Below are 20,556 nucleotides of genomic sequence, written 5' to 3' on the forward strand. Positions count from 1 at the left end.
TGTGGTTTATATGGCACCAAGCTGGTTAGTCCATGGGAAGGATAACCCATGTGATTCTTTAGAGTTATCTCCATTCTGACTTGCTTAAAAAAATAAAAAACCCCATATCACTATCTACTGGTTACTGTTAGCTAAATTCTATAAATTATTGGTAGTTAAGAGCTATGGAAAAATGCCCTAAACTTAAGCAACTTTGCCTTTTTTCAAGAATAATCAGTTTTCATCCTTCTGATCTTACTCCTAAAGGTGAAGTACTAAAGCAAAAATGTAGGGTTTTTTCTGCATTAGTCAGCAACATATTTTTATAGTTAGTGACATGTCTTCACTAGCTTGTGCTTTACCAAAGAGAAGCAAATGGTCATGTGTGCGTATGTATGATTTCCCTGGGGATGCCACCCAGGGTGCCTAACAGGCATACCCGCTTCTTTGGTATTACAGTTTGTTACTATATTGGTGCCAGGTGAATCATTGATGACCCCTTTTTCTGTCACTTTAGAGAACACAGAAGTACATTCTGTTAACAGCAGTTCTTCAGGGCTTCTTTCAACATGTCACCGCTGTTGACTTTTTGTTTCCATGAGTGCTGTTGTAAATCCTAGAAAATGTCACAAGTGGATTCTATGGAAACTTATTTTTTTTCTAAATACTTGTAGTGGTAAAATCAGAGGTTAAGATATTATACTGTATTTTCATGTAAAAGAGCTTGCTTTAAGTAATGGCTTATGATGTGACTATTGGGGATGGTCGTGTACAGGGCCCAGAGTTGGACTCGGTGATCCTTGTGGGTCCCTTCCAACTCAGCATATTCTGTGATTGTGACTTTACTGTACTGGGTACTTGGCCAGAGTGGCAGTACAACCAGATCTGTCAAATGACAGGGAATGGGAGAATTCCCATGAGTCTGAAATCCCACGCACACTCCGGGAAGCACAACAGCAACAGACGTGGTGAAATAGTTCTACTTAAATCACGTTAACCATACTTTGAGGAAGAAGTTATAAATGTTTGTCTTATTTTTAGCACAGTAAAATCTTGAGTGACAGTTCTCACGACTGTACTGAGCAAGCAGTTCATTACTCTGGTGGATAGACTGTTTCACAAAGATAGAAAATTTCCAAGCACAAATTTACTGTTCTTCAGTTTAATACCCAGAGATTCATTTAACAGAATCAGTCAACCATGAAATGTGATTGTACTAAATGAGATAAATGACATACAAGAATATCCTTCTTCTTCTTCCCCTAGTCAGGGGGAGACAACTGCCTTGTTGAAGGAAGTGGCAAAATTATATGACCAGTGTACAAAAGACAGTGAATTGATGCCAGGTAGGGAACATAGAGATTTATACAATCAGTGATCTACAGTCTCAGAGTGAATGCTTAGGTGAGGTACTAGGTAAGAGTGGTGTGATGTATTTGGAGACATAATGATAACTTTTCATTACCAACAGTATCTTTAGTTCCCTTTTAGTGGGATCATCAAAATATTCCAAAACAGTGAGTACAAGCCAGAAGCTATCTCTTCTGTCTAGTCTGGTTCAAGAAAGATCATCCCAAACCTGAATTCAGTATATGATTTGATGCTTTCAAAGAAGCATATCCTGAAGCATATCCAGTTGTTTTGCAACAAATCTAAAACTGCTTCCACAATAATCTCATGCCAGTCATTGAACACAAGGAAAAGAGTGGTGCCAATTAACATGATGAAAAGAAATCCAGAAATAAATATACTCATTTTGTGACATAATTTTCCCCTATACCTCTCTCTCAGCTGTTCTTTGTCTCCAGCAAGTAGTATCTCCCTTTACCTTGATGCAATTCATCTCCGTTCACATTTGGGGTGTGGGTCTTTCTGATGATGTTAATAAATGAGATGATTCAAGCTAAATTCACAGCTGTTGTTTTTAACCTGTAGTTGCTTGCATGACTGCTGCATTTCAAAGCTAAAGGTTTGCAGTCAAACCTTAGCTCACTAATGTTTTAGTTGGGTCTCAGTCTATTGATTGAGCCTGATTTTGGTTGATGGCAGCATGAAGGAGGTTGGGCTTGAACATGGAACCCTTAGTGAGCAGAGCGGGTGAAAACTGCTGCCTTTGACAGCAAACCAGAGAAAGGAAGCTGCCAGGGAGGTTGTACCACTTTTTCACTGCTGTTCCATGGCTCTTCCAGCTGGTTTTGTCTTTTCTTTGGTCAGCCTAGAAATGGTGGCCTCAAATTGCATCTTTCCTTATTACTTATTTCTGCATCAGTGTTTTTTCTCCAATCTTAGAGATATCACAGCAGCATAAAAAGTTCAGCGGCATTGGACAGCATTTAGTTTGTGTCTTATTTTACTTAGGCTTTGCATGTATTTATGTAGGCTTTCTAGGAGCATAATATAGTTAAAGCAGCCTTTTTCTTGCATCATAATGACTAAAAATTGATGTCAAATAGGTTTGTGAATTCTTGTAAAACCTTTATCATCTCAGTCTTCTTGGAAGAAGAAATTAATTGTTTCACATTGATGTGAAATACAGGAGTTAAAATTCCCACTGAGTGACTACTGTCTTTTCTGTTTAAACCACTACTTTGTATAAAGCTGAGAGGGCTTTTTGGTAGCTTTGTGGTAGCCATAACATAGTTAATAAACTTACAATAGTATTTAGAAGTATTTTTGTATTTCAACTTTAATATATTTACTATTTAAAAGAAATGAACATCTTTTCAGGCAGGTGAAACCTCAGGTGGCAATGACCCAGCTGCCATGTGTGCTCCCTCCAGGGACATCGTGACAGAGCCTTCAAGCAGGGCTGTAAAAGAGCAGGCTTCTGAAGACCTTTGAATATTTGTATAGCTACGTAGCAGGGTGCAGTGTTTTATGTTTTAAGAGGAACAGTGATAAAGGAAAACATGGCTACGCAATGGTGTCTTCTGCAGGTTGTCTGTAAAAGAGGAAAAGGAAATATGGAAAATTGTTTTCCTTTATTTGAAGTGATGAATATGATATATCCATGGGACTGAAGCTCAGTAAAATTGTTACCACTAATAATAACACATATTCTTTCCTTACTGCCAAGTGCAGGCAGTTAAATGAATCAGGTTGGCAAACTCTGATCTCTAAAATATGAAAATATGCTTTTCCTGACTAATGTTTCTGAAGGTCTGAATAATCACTGATTAAAGGCCATGCTGAAATTATGATAGTAAGTAGCATAAATAATATAATCTGATTAATGCAGTCACTGTTAAATTACTGCTTTAGAGATGAAATAAACCTGTAAACCTGGTTAGTTAAAAAAAAATACCCATGGCTGTATATATTGCAGTTCTAAAAAAGTTAATACATAATATGGATCATAATCTCTAATGATATCCGTAGGTGATGTAGATTAGTAATCTTCTGGTCTAGCTTTGGATGAATGCAAACTGGAACTTCATAAGGCCTAAAGACTAACACGCAAACACTATACAGATTATAATTTCAGTGTATTTGACTCTGTTAATGTTTGTTAATAGTGCATTTTTAATGAGTTAAGTATTTTTAATATTTTTATGCATAGACCAACACATACATTAAAGATCACCTTTTGAATTTATAATCAAAAATGATAAAAACTTACACTCAGTTGACTTTTGCAACCATAGTTGCGCTTCCTTGAATGAAAGAGCACAAATTAAAAAACCTGTAGTTTAAATGAGCAGGAGAAATTTGTCTTTTAAAAGCCTTTTCAAACTTGCAACATCACAGGACTAAAGCAGTACGTAATTTAATGATTTGGAAGTCTTTTTGGAGTAGGTAGCTGAATGATTTGTGATCTATTTCCACAGGTTTTCAATACATATTCTAATGAAGACTATGACAGGAGAAATGATGAAGTTGACCCAGTGGCTGCATCAGCTGAATATGAACTTGAGAAGCGTGTGGAAAAGCTGGAGCTCTTCCCAGTTGAACTAGAAAAAGGTATGGTGTCTGTCTGCCATTTCCACTTCCTGGGACACTGACCTACAAGTATGAGGAAGTCTACACATGCCTAGAGAGCCTATCTTGAATTTCCATGAATCTGTTGTGGTCACCTTGGCTTTTTGGATTTCAGGAATTGTTCATTGAGGAATTAAAGAAGCAGCCCAGAGACAGGCAGTTTTTACCTTCTTAAGAGAATTGTTTTGTGACACTCCATTAACATGATTTCACACAGTGTTTGTTGTGATATATTCATTCTTCACTGGAGGAGTAAAAATCTTGACTGTTGTTCTAAGCTCCTCATAAGGCTGCAGATGGTATTTTTTGTGTGTAATTAAAATGGCAGTCAAATAGGTTTTTTAAACGGAAGCAAAATAATATTAACGTTATTGACGCAGAAAGCCAAGAGGAACCAAAGTATAAATGTTTACCTACCAAATAACTGTACAGATCAAATGTAATAAGTTTCTGCTTTCTCTTGCCTTTTTCACAGATGAAGATGGACTTGGCATAAGCATTATTGGAATGGGAGTTGGAGCCGATGCAGGCCTTGAAAAACTGGGAATATTTGTCAAAACAGTAACAGAGGGTGGGACAGCAGAAAGAGATGGCAGGTAAACTAGACTTTGTATTTGGAAATTTTCTCAGCAATAGTTACTATAAATTATGATTTTCATAGGAAATAGTTGTTTGCTTAATGTATGTCATGGTAATCCAAGCTGTAAAGTTTGGAGACTCCATTTGTAAGATCCAAGTAGCTGATGTGGTTATGAGAAGACACTAAATTGGTATCATGAGTTTACACTGCTTAAGAAGAACAAATTTGCCAAAGATATGTGTTTGTGACTGCTGAGAACCCAGATGCTTTAGCCTCAGCAAAGCGGGTGATTCCAAACTCTGTGTCACTTTTGAAGGCAGTTTAGATTCTAAAGGTGTTGAGTTCCCACCTGTTCTATTGGCTTCAAGCTAGCTTTGGATAGGCAATACTTAAGAAAAAGAATTCTGTTCAACATTTGATTATTTGACCTCTCTCTACATTTGATGTCCTTACGAAGAGATCTTGATGGGCTGGATTGATGGGCTGAGGACAACTGCATGAGGTTCTGTAAGGCAAAGTGCCGGGTCCTGCGCTTGGGTCACAACAACCCCAGGCAGTGCTACAGGCTGGGGGAGGAACAGCTTGAGAGCTGCTCAGCAGAAAAGGACTTGGGGTGCTGGTTGACAGGCAGCTGGCTATCAGCCAGTGTGTGCCCAGGTAGCCAGGAAAGCCAAAGGCATCCTGGCCTGTACCAGCACTAGTGTGTCCAGCAGGACCAGGGCAGTGATTGTCCCCCTGTACTCGGCTCTGGTGAGGCCACACCTCAAGTGCTGTGTCCAGTTCTGGGCCTTTCACTACAAGAAAGACAATGGGGTGCTGAAGTGTGTCCAGAGAAGGGAAACAAAGCTAGTGAAGAGTCTGGAGCACAAGTCTTACAAGGTGTGGCTGAGGGAGCTGGGGGTGTTTAACCTGGAGAAGAGGAGGCTGAGGGGAGACCTTATCACTCTCAACAACCACCTGAAAGGAAGTTGTAGCTGGGTGGGGGTCGGTCTCTTCTGACATGTCTCAAGTGAAAGGATGAGAGGAAATGGCCTTAAATTGTGTCAGGTGAGGTTCAGATTAAATATTAGAACTTTTTTTTCACTGAAAGAGTGAAAGACATGGGAATTAAGTTGCCCAGAAAGGTGCTGGAGTCACTGTCTCTGGAAGTGTTGAAGAGGCATCTGGATGTGGCACTTGGGATGTGGTTTAGGAGTGATTGAGCTGCAACGTTGACGGCTGAACTGGATGATGTTGAAGATCTTTTCCAACCTTGATGATTCTGTGATTAGGGAAATAATTAGTCTACCTGAATGTTTGAACTTTTACTAAATACACTCCCTTCAAGTTTACTAACACAGACTGTTACTCTATATTTCCTACTTTGGATAGTCTTCTGTTCCAGAGTTCAGTTTTCACACCTACAGCACTGAAAGTACATTAATTAATTGAAGTAGAAAGCTCTTCATACCGTAAATCTTGCCCACTAAAGAAGTGGATTGGTGTGTGTAGTCTTGTAAAATGCTCATATAAAACCTGCTTGCTTCTAGAATTGCTTATTTGGTATATGCAGGCTAAATAACTCCTTTTGAACATAAAATATTTCCTATCATATGGGGCACAGTTATCTGTGTATTATACAACACCTGCCAATCTGTGTATTGTACAATACCTGCCACAACCGAGCCAACCTCTTCTCATTAGGAGATAGAAAAATACTTTACTATGTAATCATTTAATAAGGAAAAGTATTCTTAAATATCTTCCAACCCATACAGTTAGTCGTTCTGTCCTAGTGCATAACTATGTAAATTTTCATGCCAATAAAATATTACTTCTCCGATATGTAAGCAATTAAATCAACTTATATGCATCCTCATTTTCTGATTTTAACCATTAATGCGTTATTGCGTTAGAAACAATATGAAAATATTGTTTATTAATAAGAGTAGGAAAAAACTCTTAAGACGTTGATGCTATCTTCTAAAAAATATATTGCAGTAACATGTTCCTTGTTGATGAACACCTCTAACTTTTCAACGAGGCAAAAAGTTGTTCTGCTGTGGAAACCCCCCAAAAATTTAAACAGAAGACTCTAGAAGGCAGGGGGTCACAAAGTTTAGTAACATTGCTACTGAAGTGTATTGTCTTCTAGATTGGGCTTGGAGGTATCTTTACAGATCTTGGCAATAAGATATTAAGTTGAAAGCCAAGTACTGATTTATCATAGGCTTAAAAATTATGAAGGCAAATGAAGAAGCTGACACCTCAAGATGTCATGACTTTATCCATTACTTTGAATTTAAGTGAGTGTTTTTCTGAAGGGTATGCTTGACCTCAGCCAGAAGGCATTAAGCTCACGACTGGTATTATTTGTGAAATTCTCTGGTTGAAAATCCGTCACTCACTGCTGCTCTGGTATGATCTGTAATTTCTTTTCCTCTCATTATTCACATGTTTGAGTGGGCTACAGAAGTTAATGTTCCATCATAAGTCTCTTCTTTCATTTCCCTAGATGGCATCTGAAAGGAGCTTGTCAGCTGAGAAAAAATAATATCATTCTTTGACCATTCTAATATTTGTGTTGGTTTTCAACTGGCAGAATGTTCAGTCAGCTGAGAAATAGGACTCTGATTTTCTCTTTGAGAGCCTGACTGATCATTCACTTGGGAAAGGGATATATAATCCTCTCAGTCAGGACCAGATAGTTCTGCACAATAAAGTGCATCAACTGCAAAGGGTCCTGTTAACTTCATCTTTATGAAAAGCCTAGTTAATCATTAATACTGATAGCAAAGCAAAGTCTCCTTCCAGAAAATAAAACTATTTCAACAGTTGCATCAGATATTCTGAATAATTGCAGAGCAATCTTCAACCAGGTTCTTCTGAAGCTACAATTTAAAACCTTACAGTATCTGTAGGATAACTTCTATATTTTATTGAAAGACCAATGAAATTATGATATAAAGTACTTTTCTCCCATTGAAATACAAAATCTGTACAAGGGGGCTTCTCAGTGATTTAACACCACTGGCTTGATTCATGTTGCTGCAGACAAGCAGGTAGCATTTAGTTGTCATATTTAAAGGTTTTGTGTGCCAGTACTTAACCAATGAGGGTGCTTCAAGATGGATCCAAAGGCAAGCATGTTGGTAAGTATTAGGAGAGGTTATTAATAGTGTGAAAAATACGAAATCAGCCATTAGACTGAATATGAAAAATAAAATCTTTTCCTGGATCAATCAATCCATAGCTGCTTCTTTCAAATTATTGTGGTGATGAGTCATTCACTTTTTAAAGTACTTTGATAACATTGGGAGCAGCAGTTTTGAAACATTACATAGTTCTTAACTTGAACTCTAGAAGTTTTCTCTGCATGAATTAAATTTTTCAGTTCATCATACTGAAAAACCATATGAAACCATACATTGGTTTGCTTCTGTAGTTGCTACTTCACTGTAATCTGCAGGCAGAGTTTAAAGTCCTGAGCATTAGAAAATAATTATCAGAAGAATTACCAATTTTATTAATTATAAAAGCAGTAAAATGTCTATAATTCAGGCTTTGGCAACCTGAGCCTAATTTTTCATTTGTGTTTGAAATGAGATTTCAGAGATAGAGGAGGCCTGGGGCTCCTGTTGGAGTGGGCTCTAACGGGAAGGCTGCTCTTTGTATGTTGATATGCATGTATATTTATATATAATTAAAATATATGTGTATATAGAAATAAAGGAGTTTTGGAGAACACTGGCTATAAAAATAGTAGTTGGAAGTTAATTTAGGAGCTATACAACCAAGAAATAAGGAGATACAAAATAGGCCTGAAGGACAAATAGAATTAGACTGAATCAATATAGAGCCGCTTACGAAATGGCAGGCAACAGTTCTCTAAGATGATGTTTCATCACCTGAAATACTGTACCTGTGTATCTGAACACTGAACACTGCTAGTCCACTGCATAGTGAGGTACAGTGTTGTAGCTAAGTTGTCATCTCAAAGGAATATGTTCTTCCACCATTTTCAGCCAAGAGGGTGACAGTTTCCCACTCAGTGGGCACCAACTTCTTAAAAGTTCTTTTCTGGGTACTCCTCTGGCCATTTAACTGCACTCTGTGTTTGCTAAAGTTAAATCAAAATTAAATATTAATGTGATTGCTGTATTTCTTAAATATTTCAGTGAAAACTGAAGTAAAATTCTGAGGTTAAAATGCCTGGTATGATTTTCAGTATAGTTTATAGGCTTCCTTTTTCAAGGGAGATCCTGCCTAGAACACGGTGGCATTCTGTGGTGTGAGGCTGCCAAAGAGTAAATACTGTATTTCTTACTCATCACTGGAATCCAAAGAACAGAAGATACTGCTTGAACACATGTAACACTGCAAAGCATTTCCTCAGACTTGTCAGAGAAATTAGTGCTCCATGTCATAATACTTCAGCATTCTGTTGAAGCCTCTGTTGTTCTTTGAAAATAAGTCTTATCACTAATATATCCTAAGATGTTAAATACATTAATTTAGGTATTAGGATTTTTCCATACATATTTCTTGGTTGCTTTGTAAACTGTAGTTTGGATCAATAGAATTCATATACGTACTTGAAAATTCTTCCCTTTTATAGTTCTGGATGTGTTTGTTTGGGTTTTATTTTGAAACTCTTAGAGATCGTGCGTTTCTAAAGAGTAGTATAGCAGTCATCTTCCAGGGATTTGTAATCCAGATGAGTCCAGCGCCTGCTCTAGGGATTTTGTAGCAGCACTTGCTTTAGATAAAAGCAGCATGACTTTCATTCTGTCTTAAGTTTTTCTGCATTAAAAAGTATATTAGCAGTAAATAAGTGTTTGGTTTCAAAAAGAGAGTCCTCATTAAAACAGTCCAAGGTCTTATGATGGTGTGCATCAAGATCACACTTACACTGGGAATTCATCTTTTTGGAACAAGTTGGATGAAATATCTTAAGAGATTATGTCACAATTGGGTCTGATACATAAGTTCTTCTCTCCACAGATGAGCAGGTTGTTTTAGTTAAATACTACATTTTTTTTCCATTAGCATGAAATGCCAGAGCTGTGTCTTATGATGTTTTTCAAGATTGGCTTAGGAAAGAATGATAAAAGAGCTGTTCAAGTATTTCATTTAATTTAATTCAGATGACAAATTCAAGAGTTTGTATTGCTGTATTTCTATACAAGGAAAGGGACTTGATAATTAATTGATGATATTAAATGTTATGGTAACTTTGAAGCTGCATTTATGAGATGTCTGTGTGCAAGGAATGATTTCTTTTTCATATTTACCTCAATCCTTTTAGGACTGAGCTTTTGTTTAAAATCACACTAGAAAGATCTCTCTATGCTAAGTTTTTCTGAAAATTCACAAGAATTCATACAATTATTTATGCATTTGTGTTTTTCCCCTGAAAGGATCCAAGTGAATGACCAAATTGTGGAAGTTGATGGCATCAGTCTGGTTGGTGTTACACAAAATTTTGCTGCAACTGTTCTTAGAAACACCAAAGAGAAAGTCAGGTGAGTATTTTAGAAGTAAAAAAGAAATTGTAATTTAATACTTAAGATTACCTGGCTTCCTTCACAGGGCTTTCAGTGTACCCAGGAAGAATCAGGGGTTTTGGGCCTCTCTGTGTCTTTTCTCCTTTGATCCCTAGAGAGGGATTAAATATAGTATTACAGTTTTGTTCTGGCTTAGATTTTTAACATATGACCACCAAGCCAAGCCGAAATTGCAGATGGATGACGACTATGCTCTTGATCACAAGTCTAGATGTGCATGGGCTTCAAGGTGTTTGTATTAGTTGGAATGATGAAGGTCATGGGTATTGGTCAGATGGAAACTGCTGCCACTGATCACCTCCCTGCTGCTCCTGTGGGGACACTGGCCACGTTTGTGCTCCAGGGTTGGAGCAGGAAGAGATGGGCACTCTGGTGCCTCAGATGCCACCTCAACACAGAGGAGAGGAGAGTATTGGATGCCGTAGTGGTAGCAGCTACCAAAGTGAGGAAAATAACATCCCAGCATTAATTAATTGAGCTCCCAGCACCATCTGTGGGTTTCCCTCTGCTCCTATACTGTGGTTAATTGAAAGGTGTCCCTGTAAAAATCCATAAAATAATGAACAGACTAGAAAATGTAACATATACTGCAAGTAAGCTTCTGGACTAATGTAAGTGCAAAGCTGTAAAATGTCATTAATAAGGACATTGTTTCCCTGGAAATGAACTGGTTTGCCATTTAAAACCCTGTTCAGTCATGGAGTTTTTCAATAGCTTGTTAATTTCAGTAAAGATTCAGCTCTTCAAAATAAATCCAAAAATATCTTTGTCATATTTTAAAAGTAGCAGCCATTCTGTAGTCACCTTTTGGTTCTCTTCCAAAATCTTCTCCAGGGAATACAACTGAATTCTTTAATTAATGAGTCCAGAGCTGACTTCTTTTGAACCATGACTAAACTATAGGTGGTAATATATGCAGACCCTCTCAGATGGTGGTGTTATATGCTGGCAGGCACACTTCCACTATAATTCCATAGCTGATCCTGCATAACAATGATGAATAATGCTGGGATGTGAATTCTGCAAAGAGTCTTGGGGGTGGTTGATCAATCTTTTATTTGAAAGAGGTTATTTAGGAAAAAAAAATTATTAGAAACTAGTGTAATTATGGGTGAGTATGTTTTTGTGTAACATTTACAGTTGAAGTTACGCCATTACTATTTCTGCAAAGACTCACACATGCTGTGAGTGTTCCTACTGACTTAGCTATGAAAATGAGTATATATTTTATTAAGTTTTCTGCAGTTGGGACCTTCAAACATAAAATCCTTATGACAGAGAAAAATGTGTTCCTGTGTACACAAAGCAAATGTTATGTATATTTTGTGTTTGATGTTCTAGTTCAAAAGGAAAGAGGAAAAAAGAAAGCAGTCACATAAAACACATGTATTGTGTACATTTATAATCAGCTTAGTCTGTGTAATTATTACTGCGTAAGTTACAGAATAGAATACTTGCTTCCATGGCATAGTAATGGAGGAAGGAAGAAACATAAAACAATTTTCACACAGAACTCCCACAGTCTTCTCTCAGGAAATAAATTACAGTGAAACTGGTTGCAATCTAGACCCTTGTCACAAAATGGGGGACTGAAAAAAGTACTTCTTCATTGTTGTTGAGCTCACATTGTCAAGCGAACTGTGTATCCTGTGCACTGGGATCATTGGCTTCTGACAGGTAGCATTTATCAAAGAGAGATATTTGAGTTTCTACATTTTTCCTTGTGAGATTGAGATACTGAGTTTTCATGGAAAAAATGACCCAGTGTGTTAGTGTCAAAACTAGACAAAAAAAACCCCCAAAAAACCTCAGTTAATAATAAATTTTAAGTACTGTATGAGTTACAATAGAAAATAATACTAAAATATTAGTAATGTATACATAAAGAGCATACCATGTGGTTAGCAGTGTCTTACTAATGTGTATTTCTAATTAGAGGAAAAAAATGGGTAGAATTTGGTGCAACTTCCTCAATTTTTTGTTTCATTTTAAACTTCATGGAAAAAAATGCTCAGAAAGACTACTTTCTGCTTTATGCAAGCCAGCTGAGAAAAGTATCATTTTTCCCTGGTTGTGGTAGGCTGGGAGCGAGATGTGACAAGGTGGCCAAGCCTTGTGTGGCACGGGCTCCGGCTTAGCTTCTGGTCCAGTCTTGGATTGTTTTGTTGCCTGATGCTCTACATTGGTTTTATTTACACAAAATGAAAAATGGTTCCAGAAAGCTGTTTTTTGGAGATAGATATTTCAGGATGCTTGATGTTTTGGCTTCAATTCAGGCTTAAACATTTGCTTGTAAAGAAAGTGAGAGCTAATATCGATGAATTTAGATATGAAAGAAAATAAGGTATTTTTAACTTCCTGACTCTTTTTCTCTTGATACGTGACAAAAAGTGCCGTGCCTGCCTCTTGTTTTGTGGAGAGAGCAATTGGTTTCTGACAAATCCTCTTTCCTGCTGTGTTAGAGCTAGAATGGAGAATCCCTCATCTCCACTGCCTTTGGCAGACAGTGACCACCTCTGCACCTGAACTGCTCCAGAACATTAGGGACAACATGGAAGGGTCTGCTGGGGCAAAATCCCTTTCTTGCCCCCAGCTGTCAGCTCCTGACTGTTGGCAGTGCAGAGACCAGTGCTCCTGCCCTTTGAGTGCTCCATTCCCATGGCAGCTGCCATTAATGATCCATGTCACTGCGGGAGGCAGGAGCAGTGGAAGGGTTGCTGCTTTATTACCACCTCCTGCCATTCCTGCGGGGGATGTCCCAGCTGAGCTGCCAGTGTGTAGGCAGTGTACAAGCACACCTTACCTGATCCAAGGCAAGGCAGCTTCACAAATCCTTCCTTCACAGGAGGAATCACGTTCACACTTACTCGCATATCTACTGCTCAATAGTGTCAGCTTGATGGGATTTATAGAACTGCTTTAATAAGCATAGTTATCTTTGTGATCACAGCATACAAAATCTGTGCCTTTCTTCTGCCTGGTGTCCTGTACACACAGAGATTTGAGTGCCTTTCACTGGCATTACTTTGTGTTTATATCCCACAGCATTACGTATCTGAAGTAGTTTTGTCCTTAATCTAGTCAAAATGCATGCTGGTTTTTATAGCAGGGTTTATTATGTGAGATCAGTTGTAAAGAAAGGACATTCATGAATAGAATGACATTAAAGCCACTTCTTAATTCTTTGCGATAAATGCAGTCAATACCTCTTCAGAGAGCTTGCATAATACCAATACTTAGTGATCTATTTTTCTCCTTTGAGCCTTCTGAACACTTTGAATGATACTGACAGTGGAAGTCGTTGACCTAGAATAGATTTCTGCAATTTTTCTACCAGAAAAAAATGTATCCAGACTGTCTGTAGCTGACACAATAAAGAATTTGTGAAAATGAAGACATGGCTTTTACCTTTTGAACTGTTCTAGGTGAGGCAGAGAGGAGGTGAAAGAAGAGCAAATGTAAGCATCTACAATTATTTTATCCATTGTTTGCAGCATTGGATTATACAGCAGAGTCATCATACCATAATGAAAGATCATTGGCTCAACCAGTTTGACTTCTCCAGTGATAATAAATTAAATTATTCTTTCTTATAATGTTTTCTAGAAAGATAATCAGTACCCACCAGATGTACTCTGGTAGCCTGTGAGGCAAAGGAAAGAGATGGAATTCTTTCATAATCCCAGCTGGCAATCAGCCTCTGTTTTTCAGGATGAGAATTAGTGTCCTCGTGACTCTAATCAGGCAAATACAACTATGAATGCTACTTCAATTGATGTAAATATCAAGTCTTCTTTATAATTTTGCATAACTATTTAGTTTACTTATATCTCATATTAGTGGATTTCAGAATTTGATTCTATACAGGAGGGATTTGAAATGTGTGTTGTTTTCAATATTGTTGAGTGTCACCCCTGCTCTAAGATTAATGGCTCAGAGGGCAGAGCCACACTAATACCACTAATTGTTCTGTTCTTCTTTTGACCCTATTTAGGATGTAATCCATCAGCTTGAAATTTGCAAGTGGTGCCTGCAGTCATAAAAGATAGGCTAAGGAGGTAGCTTGACAGTAGGAATGCTATCCTGTCACAGAATTTTTCCTGTGTTATTTTGCTTGCAGTCTCCCCATGGACTGTGGTGTTGAGTATCAGAACTGTTTTTTGAAGTTGCTTGGATGATGTTAAGCCTTTTTGACCCCACTTTCTTACTTCATCATAATGAAGGGGTTCTGGGAGACCCTACGGTCTCTGCCAGATAAAGCTCGCTTGAAGAGTTGTATGCCTGCAGGGAATTTTTTTTTTTTTTAAACATACCCACAAGAGAAAAAATCTAGTTCTTTCATAGAGAAAACTTTATCCTTTAATCATACTTACTGGATACAAAGATTTGTGCTTGCACAGCTCTGGGAAAGTCAGGGTCCCAGGAAAGGAGGACGTGGTTCTGGGCAGACTTACTGCATTGATAAGTAGAAAGGGTCCTGCATGAGAGAATCATGAGAAAATCCCAATCCTTTGTATGCTGCTTGTATGCTTTTAGCATTATTACTTTCCTCTGAAAGGTTCCTTTTAAGGACATTAACCAAATTCAGTGTTTTACTGGAGAGGCAAATTTTAAATTTTGTGTTCTCCTTCCGTATCCTGTTGTATGAATGTGACTAAACATTTTCTCAGCTTTCCAAACTGTTGCTAGGCACTGAGCGGATGCTCTCATGGTGCTTTCTAAATCATTTCTGGACTTTGGGGAACCACACGGAACCTGTGCAAAACCTGTTTGGTTTATCATGACTTGTACCACCATGAAAGTTATAAATTGTATTAATTCTAACCTGCCAATGAGTTTACCTGCTTTTGTTTATTTAAATTCTGCTGAAATGCATCAAAGTCTTTCCATCTTAAATAATTGGTTAGCCAATTTTGCTGTGTCTAATTCATCTTCTAGATCGTTAAAGAGTATGTTCTAACAATAGCAGTTAACAATCCAGCCCTCTGGCTTTTCACTGTTAACTACTCTCTGTTCTAATAAAGAATAATTTATTGCCATTTTTTGTTTTTTTTTCTTATCTGGACAGTTTTAATTCAAAGCAGGGTTCTGTTTCAACTCCCAGTTAATTCACAGCCTAATTTTTTTATCTCTTACTAAACTGAAAATGCAATCTTTCAGACAAATTTCTACTTTTATATAGCTCTTATACAAGGAACAATTAAAGAGCGAAAAGTAAAAGTAATTGATTGTTCATTAACATCAACTTGAAATGTCATTTATTCCTTCCTCAGTGAATTCCTCACCCCATCTTCAGCTGAATTTTTTCTGAAAAATACACTGTTTCTGAAAATAGTATTTGCATGCCTGCTGGTAGTTTTGTTTGCCACCGCAGCATCTGGAAAGGTAATTTATACAGTCATGTCTTTGCAAGAACTAGGACAGTGTAGGGGACAGATGAAGTCCCCCTTAGGACCTAACCAGCAGCAGTATGCCCCGATGGGAATGCTGTTTGTTGACAGTAACACTGAACTGTGTGGCTTTGTTGTGACTCCTTTGTCTAGGTAATACTCTTCTCATCTCCCAGTGCGCATGCCTGTGCAGATTTTCTTTTGCTCCTTCTAACTTTGCCTGCCTGTGCTCTTAGCCTATGAAACAGCTGGGTCCTTTAAAATTTGCAGGCATTCTCCGTAGTGCAGATCCACATTGTGGTAGAGGCAGGACTGCTACTTACTGGATAATGAGACAGGACCCAAACCAAAAAATACCACACTCCATGTCTGCTTCAGAGAGCTGGTTTATGTTACCAGTTTTCTGGCTGGGGGTTGTGGTTTTGTTTTTCCTTTCCTTGTCTATTTCTTTTTCCTTGAATCCAAGTGCCGGAGCTGAGGAGATAAAAAGAGCAGGAAAGAAAAGTCCTTTCCTCTGCAATGCTGATTGCTGAGCTGGGATTTCATTCTAGTCTGCTTCAGAAGCTATGTGTGCTTGGTGCACTTTCTGCTTCTTTGATAAATCTGAATTATAGATCCTGCAGAAACTAAATGTGTGGTGCTGTGTGCCAAAGCAGTGTATATTTCTCTTTTTTAATTGACTGTGGTTATACTAAAGATTCCATAATATTCCATAATTCTGTAAGCTGTTTTCTTTCTGGTTTCTGCAAAGAACTCCTACTTTCTGCAAAGCACTGGTAATTGTTCTGTAAGACTACCAGGAATAGTATGCTGAACATTAAAAACTACTCAAGAGTACTCTGACCCCTTAGCAGGGGTGAGATAAGACTGCATTCATCACTGCTTAGCTGGTTTATATTCCTTGGCTGTGCCTGTGTAGTAAACAAGCTGTGCCTTGGACTGTTGTTTGCGCTGAGGCCAGCTGGCACCAGAGTGGTCAGTCTACCCTTAAAGAGTTGTAACTTTCTGAGCAGGATGGCCATATCCAAATTGTCCTTTGGAAACATCCAAGCTGACTCCTAGCCTTTGCTAACTCTTGGACTGTGTCTGAGTATTCTTCTTCAGCAGAATATTTGTTAACTTGGGTCAAACTGTTTCAAAGACTGTTTCAGTGATGTAATATGATTTTAATATGATGATCAGTTACTAGTGCTTGGAAGCATTCCCTGGCACTGTGTAATTTACTGGAATAAACATAGCCCCTGTGTCCTGAGTTCTTGCTAATTTAAATTTTATGGCAAGTTTTTTCTTGAAATATTTGCACATTTGGACAGGAAATTATATATTTGAGTGTGAAATATATAAAGAAATCTTCATTTAAATATTTTGTCTGAATTATAAACTATTCTTCTAGGTATTGAAGCATGGCTTTTAAAATTAAGTGTAACATGAATGAGTAAGATTCAGTGGGACTGGATTTCATTAGGAGCAGCTTTTTTTGTCTTTTCCTGGAAAAAGGAACAACTTGACAGGTTTTGAATCACTTCATCCTCAACTTGGATGGATCTAATCATAAACTCCTAACCCTGCAACTGAAATATCATAATATATGTTTATTTAGCTATTTTTTTTATCCTTCATCCAAGGTACTATTTTGTGGAAACTCCCACATAGTTTTGGTGTACCTTGATTAATGGGATACAACACTGTGACAGCTGGGCAGAAATACCTGCTGTTCATCCTTGCAGGATAACTCGCCAAACTACACAGATGGTGCTGTAGGAGCACTTAGCTGGACTGTGCTGTGAGGATGGTCGATCTTGCCTAGAATCTGGACCATGTCATCATCCAGTTTAAGGACATGGTCTGAACTCAGAAGCTTGTGACCTATCTGCATTTTCTTTCTGGATTTCTTCCCTATGGATACCATCAAGGGTGAGGGTGAGGGAAGACAGATCTCACCTCAAAAAGCAATCAGTTTTTCTTAGAAACATGTCCTAGTAGCACTTGTACCTTCAGAACAGAGTTGACTGCATTCAGCTATGTTAAAGCATAGATTTACAAATGTGTTTCCTTTAACTGGCCATTCCCATAAGAATCATGTGGTGCTATAGCAAATGCTGATTAAATTATCACCCTGTATTCAAGGGAACCTTGTAAGCAAGGATTGTGTTGGGATACTGTCAGGCTGTCTGGAAAGAGACGGAATTCGTTCTTAACATGCACTCTCAGAAGAGCAGAGTAATGTAAGGACCAGAATCCGAAGAGGTGCCAGAACATTGAATCCCTTGGCTAATTTTGAAGTACTCTTGAGTAAAGCTAATGTGTTAGGGAGGCCCTAGACTAGAATTGATTTCTGGGAGAATAATTAATCTAAGTGTATTAATATTATTGTGTAGGTTTTTTACGTGACTTCCTAATCGTCTGACTCAATATCCATTTAGTGTTGATAGTAGCATAGTTTATCAGGGGCTTGTATCCAAGATGCTCTGAAGAGTCCGCTGAGGCTTTTCTGATGTTTAATCTGTGACTTTGCTGCTCTTCCACCAGCACCATTGATAACATTGTTTTCCCAGACGGCCAATCACATCCTGGGTCAGCATCAAAAGAGGGGTGGCTATCAGGGTGAGGGAGGTGATTCTGCCACTCTTCTCTGCCCTTATGAGACCCCACCTGCAGTGCTGCATCCCGCTCTAGAGTCCTCACGAAAGAAAGACATGGACCTGTTGCTGTGGGTCCAGAGCAGGCCACAAAGTTGATCAGAGGGTTGGAGCACCTTTCCTGGAGACAGGCTGAGAGCTGGAAGTGTTTGGCCTGGAGATGCAAAGACTCTGAGGAGACTTTATAGTACCTTCCAGTACTGAAAGGGGGCTTATGAAACAGTGGTAGGGTGACTTTTTACACAGACAGATAGCGATAGGACAAGTTTTAAACTAAAAGAGGAGAGATTTGGATTAAATATTAGGAAGTTCTTTACTCACGGGGTAGTGAGGCACTGCAGCAGGCTTCTCAGAAAATTTGTGGATGCGTCATCCTTGGAACTGTTCAAGGCCTGGTTGAATGGGACCCTGAGCAACCTGATGTAGTGGAAGGTGCCCCTGTTCATGGCATGGTCCCTTCCAACCCAAAGAGGTAAATTGGAGTCTTGCTGTCTGTCTTTAAATTCAGAATACTTTATCCTGGGTCTGGGGACAAGGATGGAGGCTGCAGAACTTCTGCACATCAGTTCATCTCACTGGCAACTCTATCTCCAGGATCCTTGGAGGCTCTTCCCCAAAGTCTCCTTGTCTGTACCGGCTTTACATAGCCAGCATCCTGCACTAGATATTACACAGATCGCCCTCTTCGATGTTGCTTAAGTGACCCTAAATAAATTCACTCAGGCATTGCCCCTTTCATTCACTGGTGGTGGTCACTTCATTATGTTACTTTGGGTACTGATTTCCAAGCAGAGTTTGTGGCATGTGTGTTAGTTTTGGGTCACTTATCTCCAGGCAAACCTTTTTTATTTCCCTTTACCAGTCCCCTTGGTTCCAGCTAGTAGCTTTAAAGATTGCTGTGCACATGCCTGTCTCTGGTGGAAGGGCGGACTGGGTGGATTTACTGACATAAGTTTGCACGTGAGGTAGATAGGCTAACAGGGCTGCAATCACAGGATCTTCCAACAGTCAGAAGTGGGCTGACAGAAGCCTTATGAGGCAAGGGCTGATGTGAGTCTGGCATCTGGAGCAGCATCACTGTGCAACACTGAGAGCTAGAAAGCAGATGTGCAGGCAACATCCTGGGAAGAGGTGGAAAGAACATCTTCACTCTGAAGAAAAGAATGGAGTGTCAGGTGTCTTACTGTTGTCTCAACTACCATCCATGAGGTAGAATGGGTAAACCCAGATTCTTTATAACTCTTAGTACAAGGGGACAAAATAACAGGCAATGAACAGAAGTTGCAGCAAGGTTCATTCTGATCAAGGCCATGACAAAGTTGGCCGTCTTTTGAAGTCAGGGGCTTGGGTTGGACCAGTTTCCTTCCACCTGAAATTATTCAGTGATGCAAAGACTGTTTAGAAGTTTCAAATAATTTCATATCAAAAAGTGTAATGGAAGCTCATAGGCTGTGAATTCCTTATATGCAGTCAGTGACTTCTGTGTTTGAGACTGCTGTTTGGGAGAGGTTGATCTTGTTCATTAAAACCAAACAAATTCCAGCTTGTGCTCCTGTGACTAAATAAAACCGCTTCCTTAACAGGGTTCACACCCCGTTAAGCACTTTGGATTAATTATGTGGCTGTTAACCTAATGGAAGCAGCCAGACTAGGTAATTGAAGACATCTTGAAATAAATGAGATAAATGGTAGCAGAAGCAGCTTCAGACTTTAAAGCTCAGAGGAAAACCATATTTAAAATCATAGAGTGGTTTGAGTTAGAAGGGACCTTAAAGATCATCTAGTTCCAACCCCTCTGCTGTGGTCAGGGATACCTTCCATTGGAGCAAGTTACTCAAAGCCCCATCCACACGGGCCTTGAACAGTTCCAGGGATGAGGCATCTGACTGTAAAACTCCCTGAATGAATTTTACTGTACATTTTTATGGACCAAACTGTATTTTAGGAAAAGTTAGAAGAAAATATTTGGAATCCTGGCACAGAAAACCCCCCATTCTTTCTTAGAATGTGTTTGCTGTATTCTTACTTGATTTTTAAGGAAACCATGCTAGTGTATTTTTAACTGAGCACTTACTGCCTGAAGTATTTTCAGGAGAAAGCATTAACGCATTTCACTAAAAGTCTGTGCTGCAGAACTTCAGTTTTTGCGTCACAGATTTGGTGCCTTCACAAGTTTTTTAGTACCAAAGCTATTTTCAAAGTGGAAATATTTTTTAATTTAAATCAGTTTTTATAATAATGTTTCTGGTTCCCCTAGTTGATAAAAAAATCAATAAGTTATTTCAAGAAGCACAGGTCTGCAGATCCTCATTTAATAAAAGCTGGAAATATGCAGAAGGCTATGTATCGGGTGTGCTGCAAAATGTTTAAATCATGGATTGCAGGAGATGTAGGAGTTGCTGCCAATTTCAGTATAATGCTTTTCTTAACCACCATTACTGTAA

At 38.6% G+C, this 20,556-nt stretch overlaps 1 protein-coding gene across 4 annotated transcripts in view; it reads left to right on the forward strand.

Moving 5' to 3' along the window:
- PPP1R9A (protein phosphatase 1 regulatory subunit 9A) overlaps positions 1–20,556 on the forward strand; it is a 134,148-nt gene that overhangs the window by 67,103 nt on the left and 46,489 nt on the right. For all 4 annotated transcript variants that reach the window (XM_082289006.1, XM_082289004.1, XM_082289007.1 and 1 more), the window contains exons 3-5: positions 3,807–3,939; positions 4,433–4,553; positions 9,937–10,041. In XM_082289006.1, the coding sequence (XP_082145132.1) occupies positions 3,807–3,939; positions 4,433–4,553; positions 9,937–10,041 (359 nt within the window). The remainder of the gene's footprint in view (positions 1–3,806; positions 3,940–4,432; positions 4,554–9,936; positions 10,042–20,556) is intronic.

This window comes from Coloeus monedula (genome assembly GCF_965178545.1).
Source record: "Coloeus monedula genome assembly, chromosome: 1".
Lineage (NCBI taxonomy): Eukaryota > Metazoa > Chordata > Aves > Passeriformes > Corvidae > Coloeus > Coloeus monedula.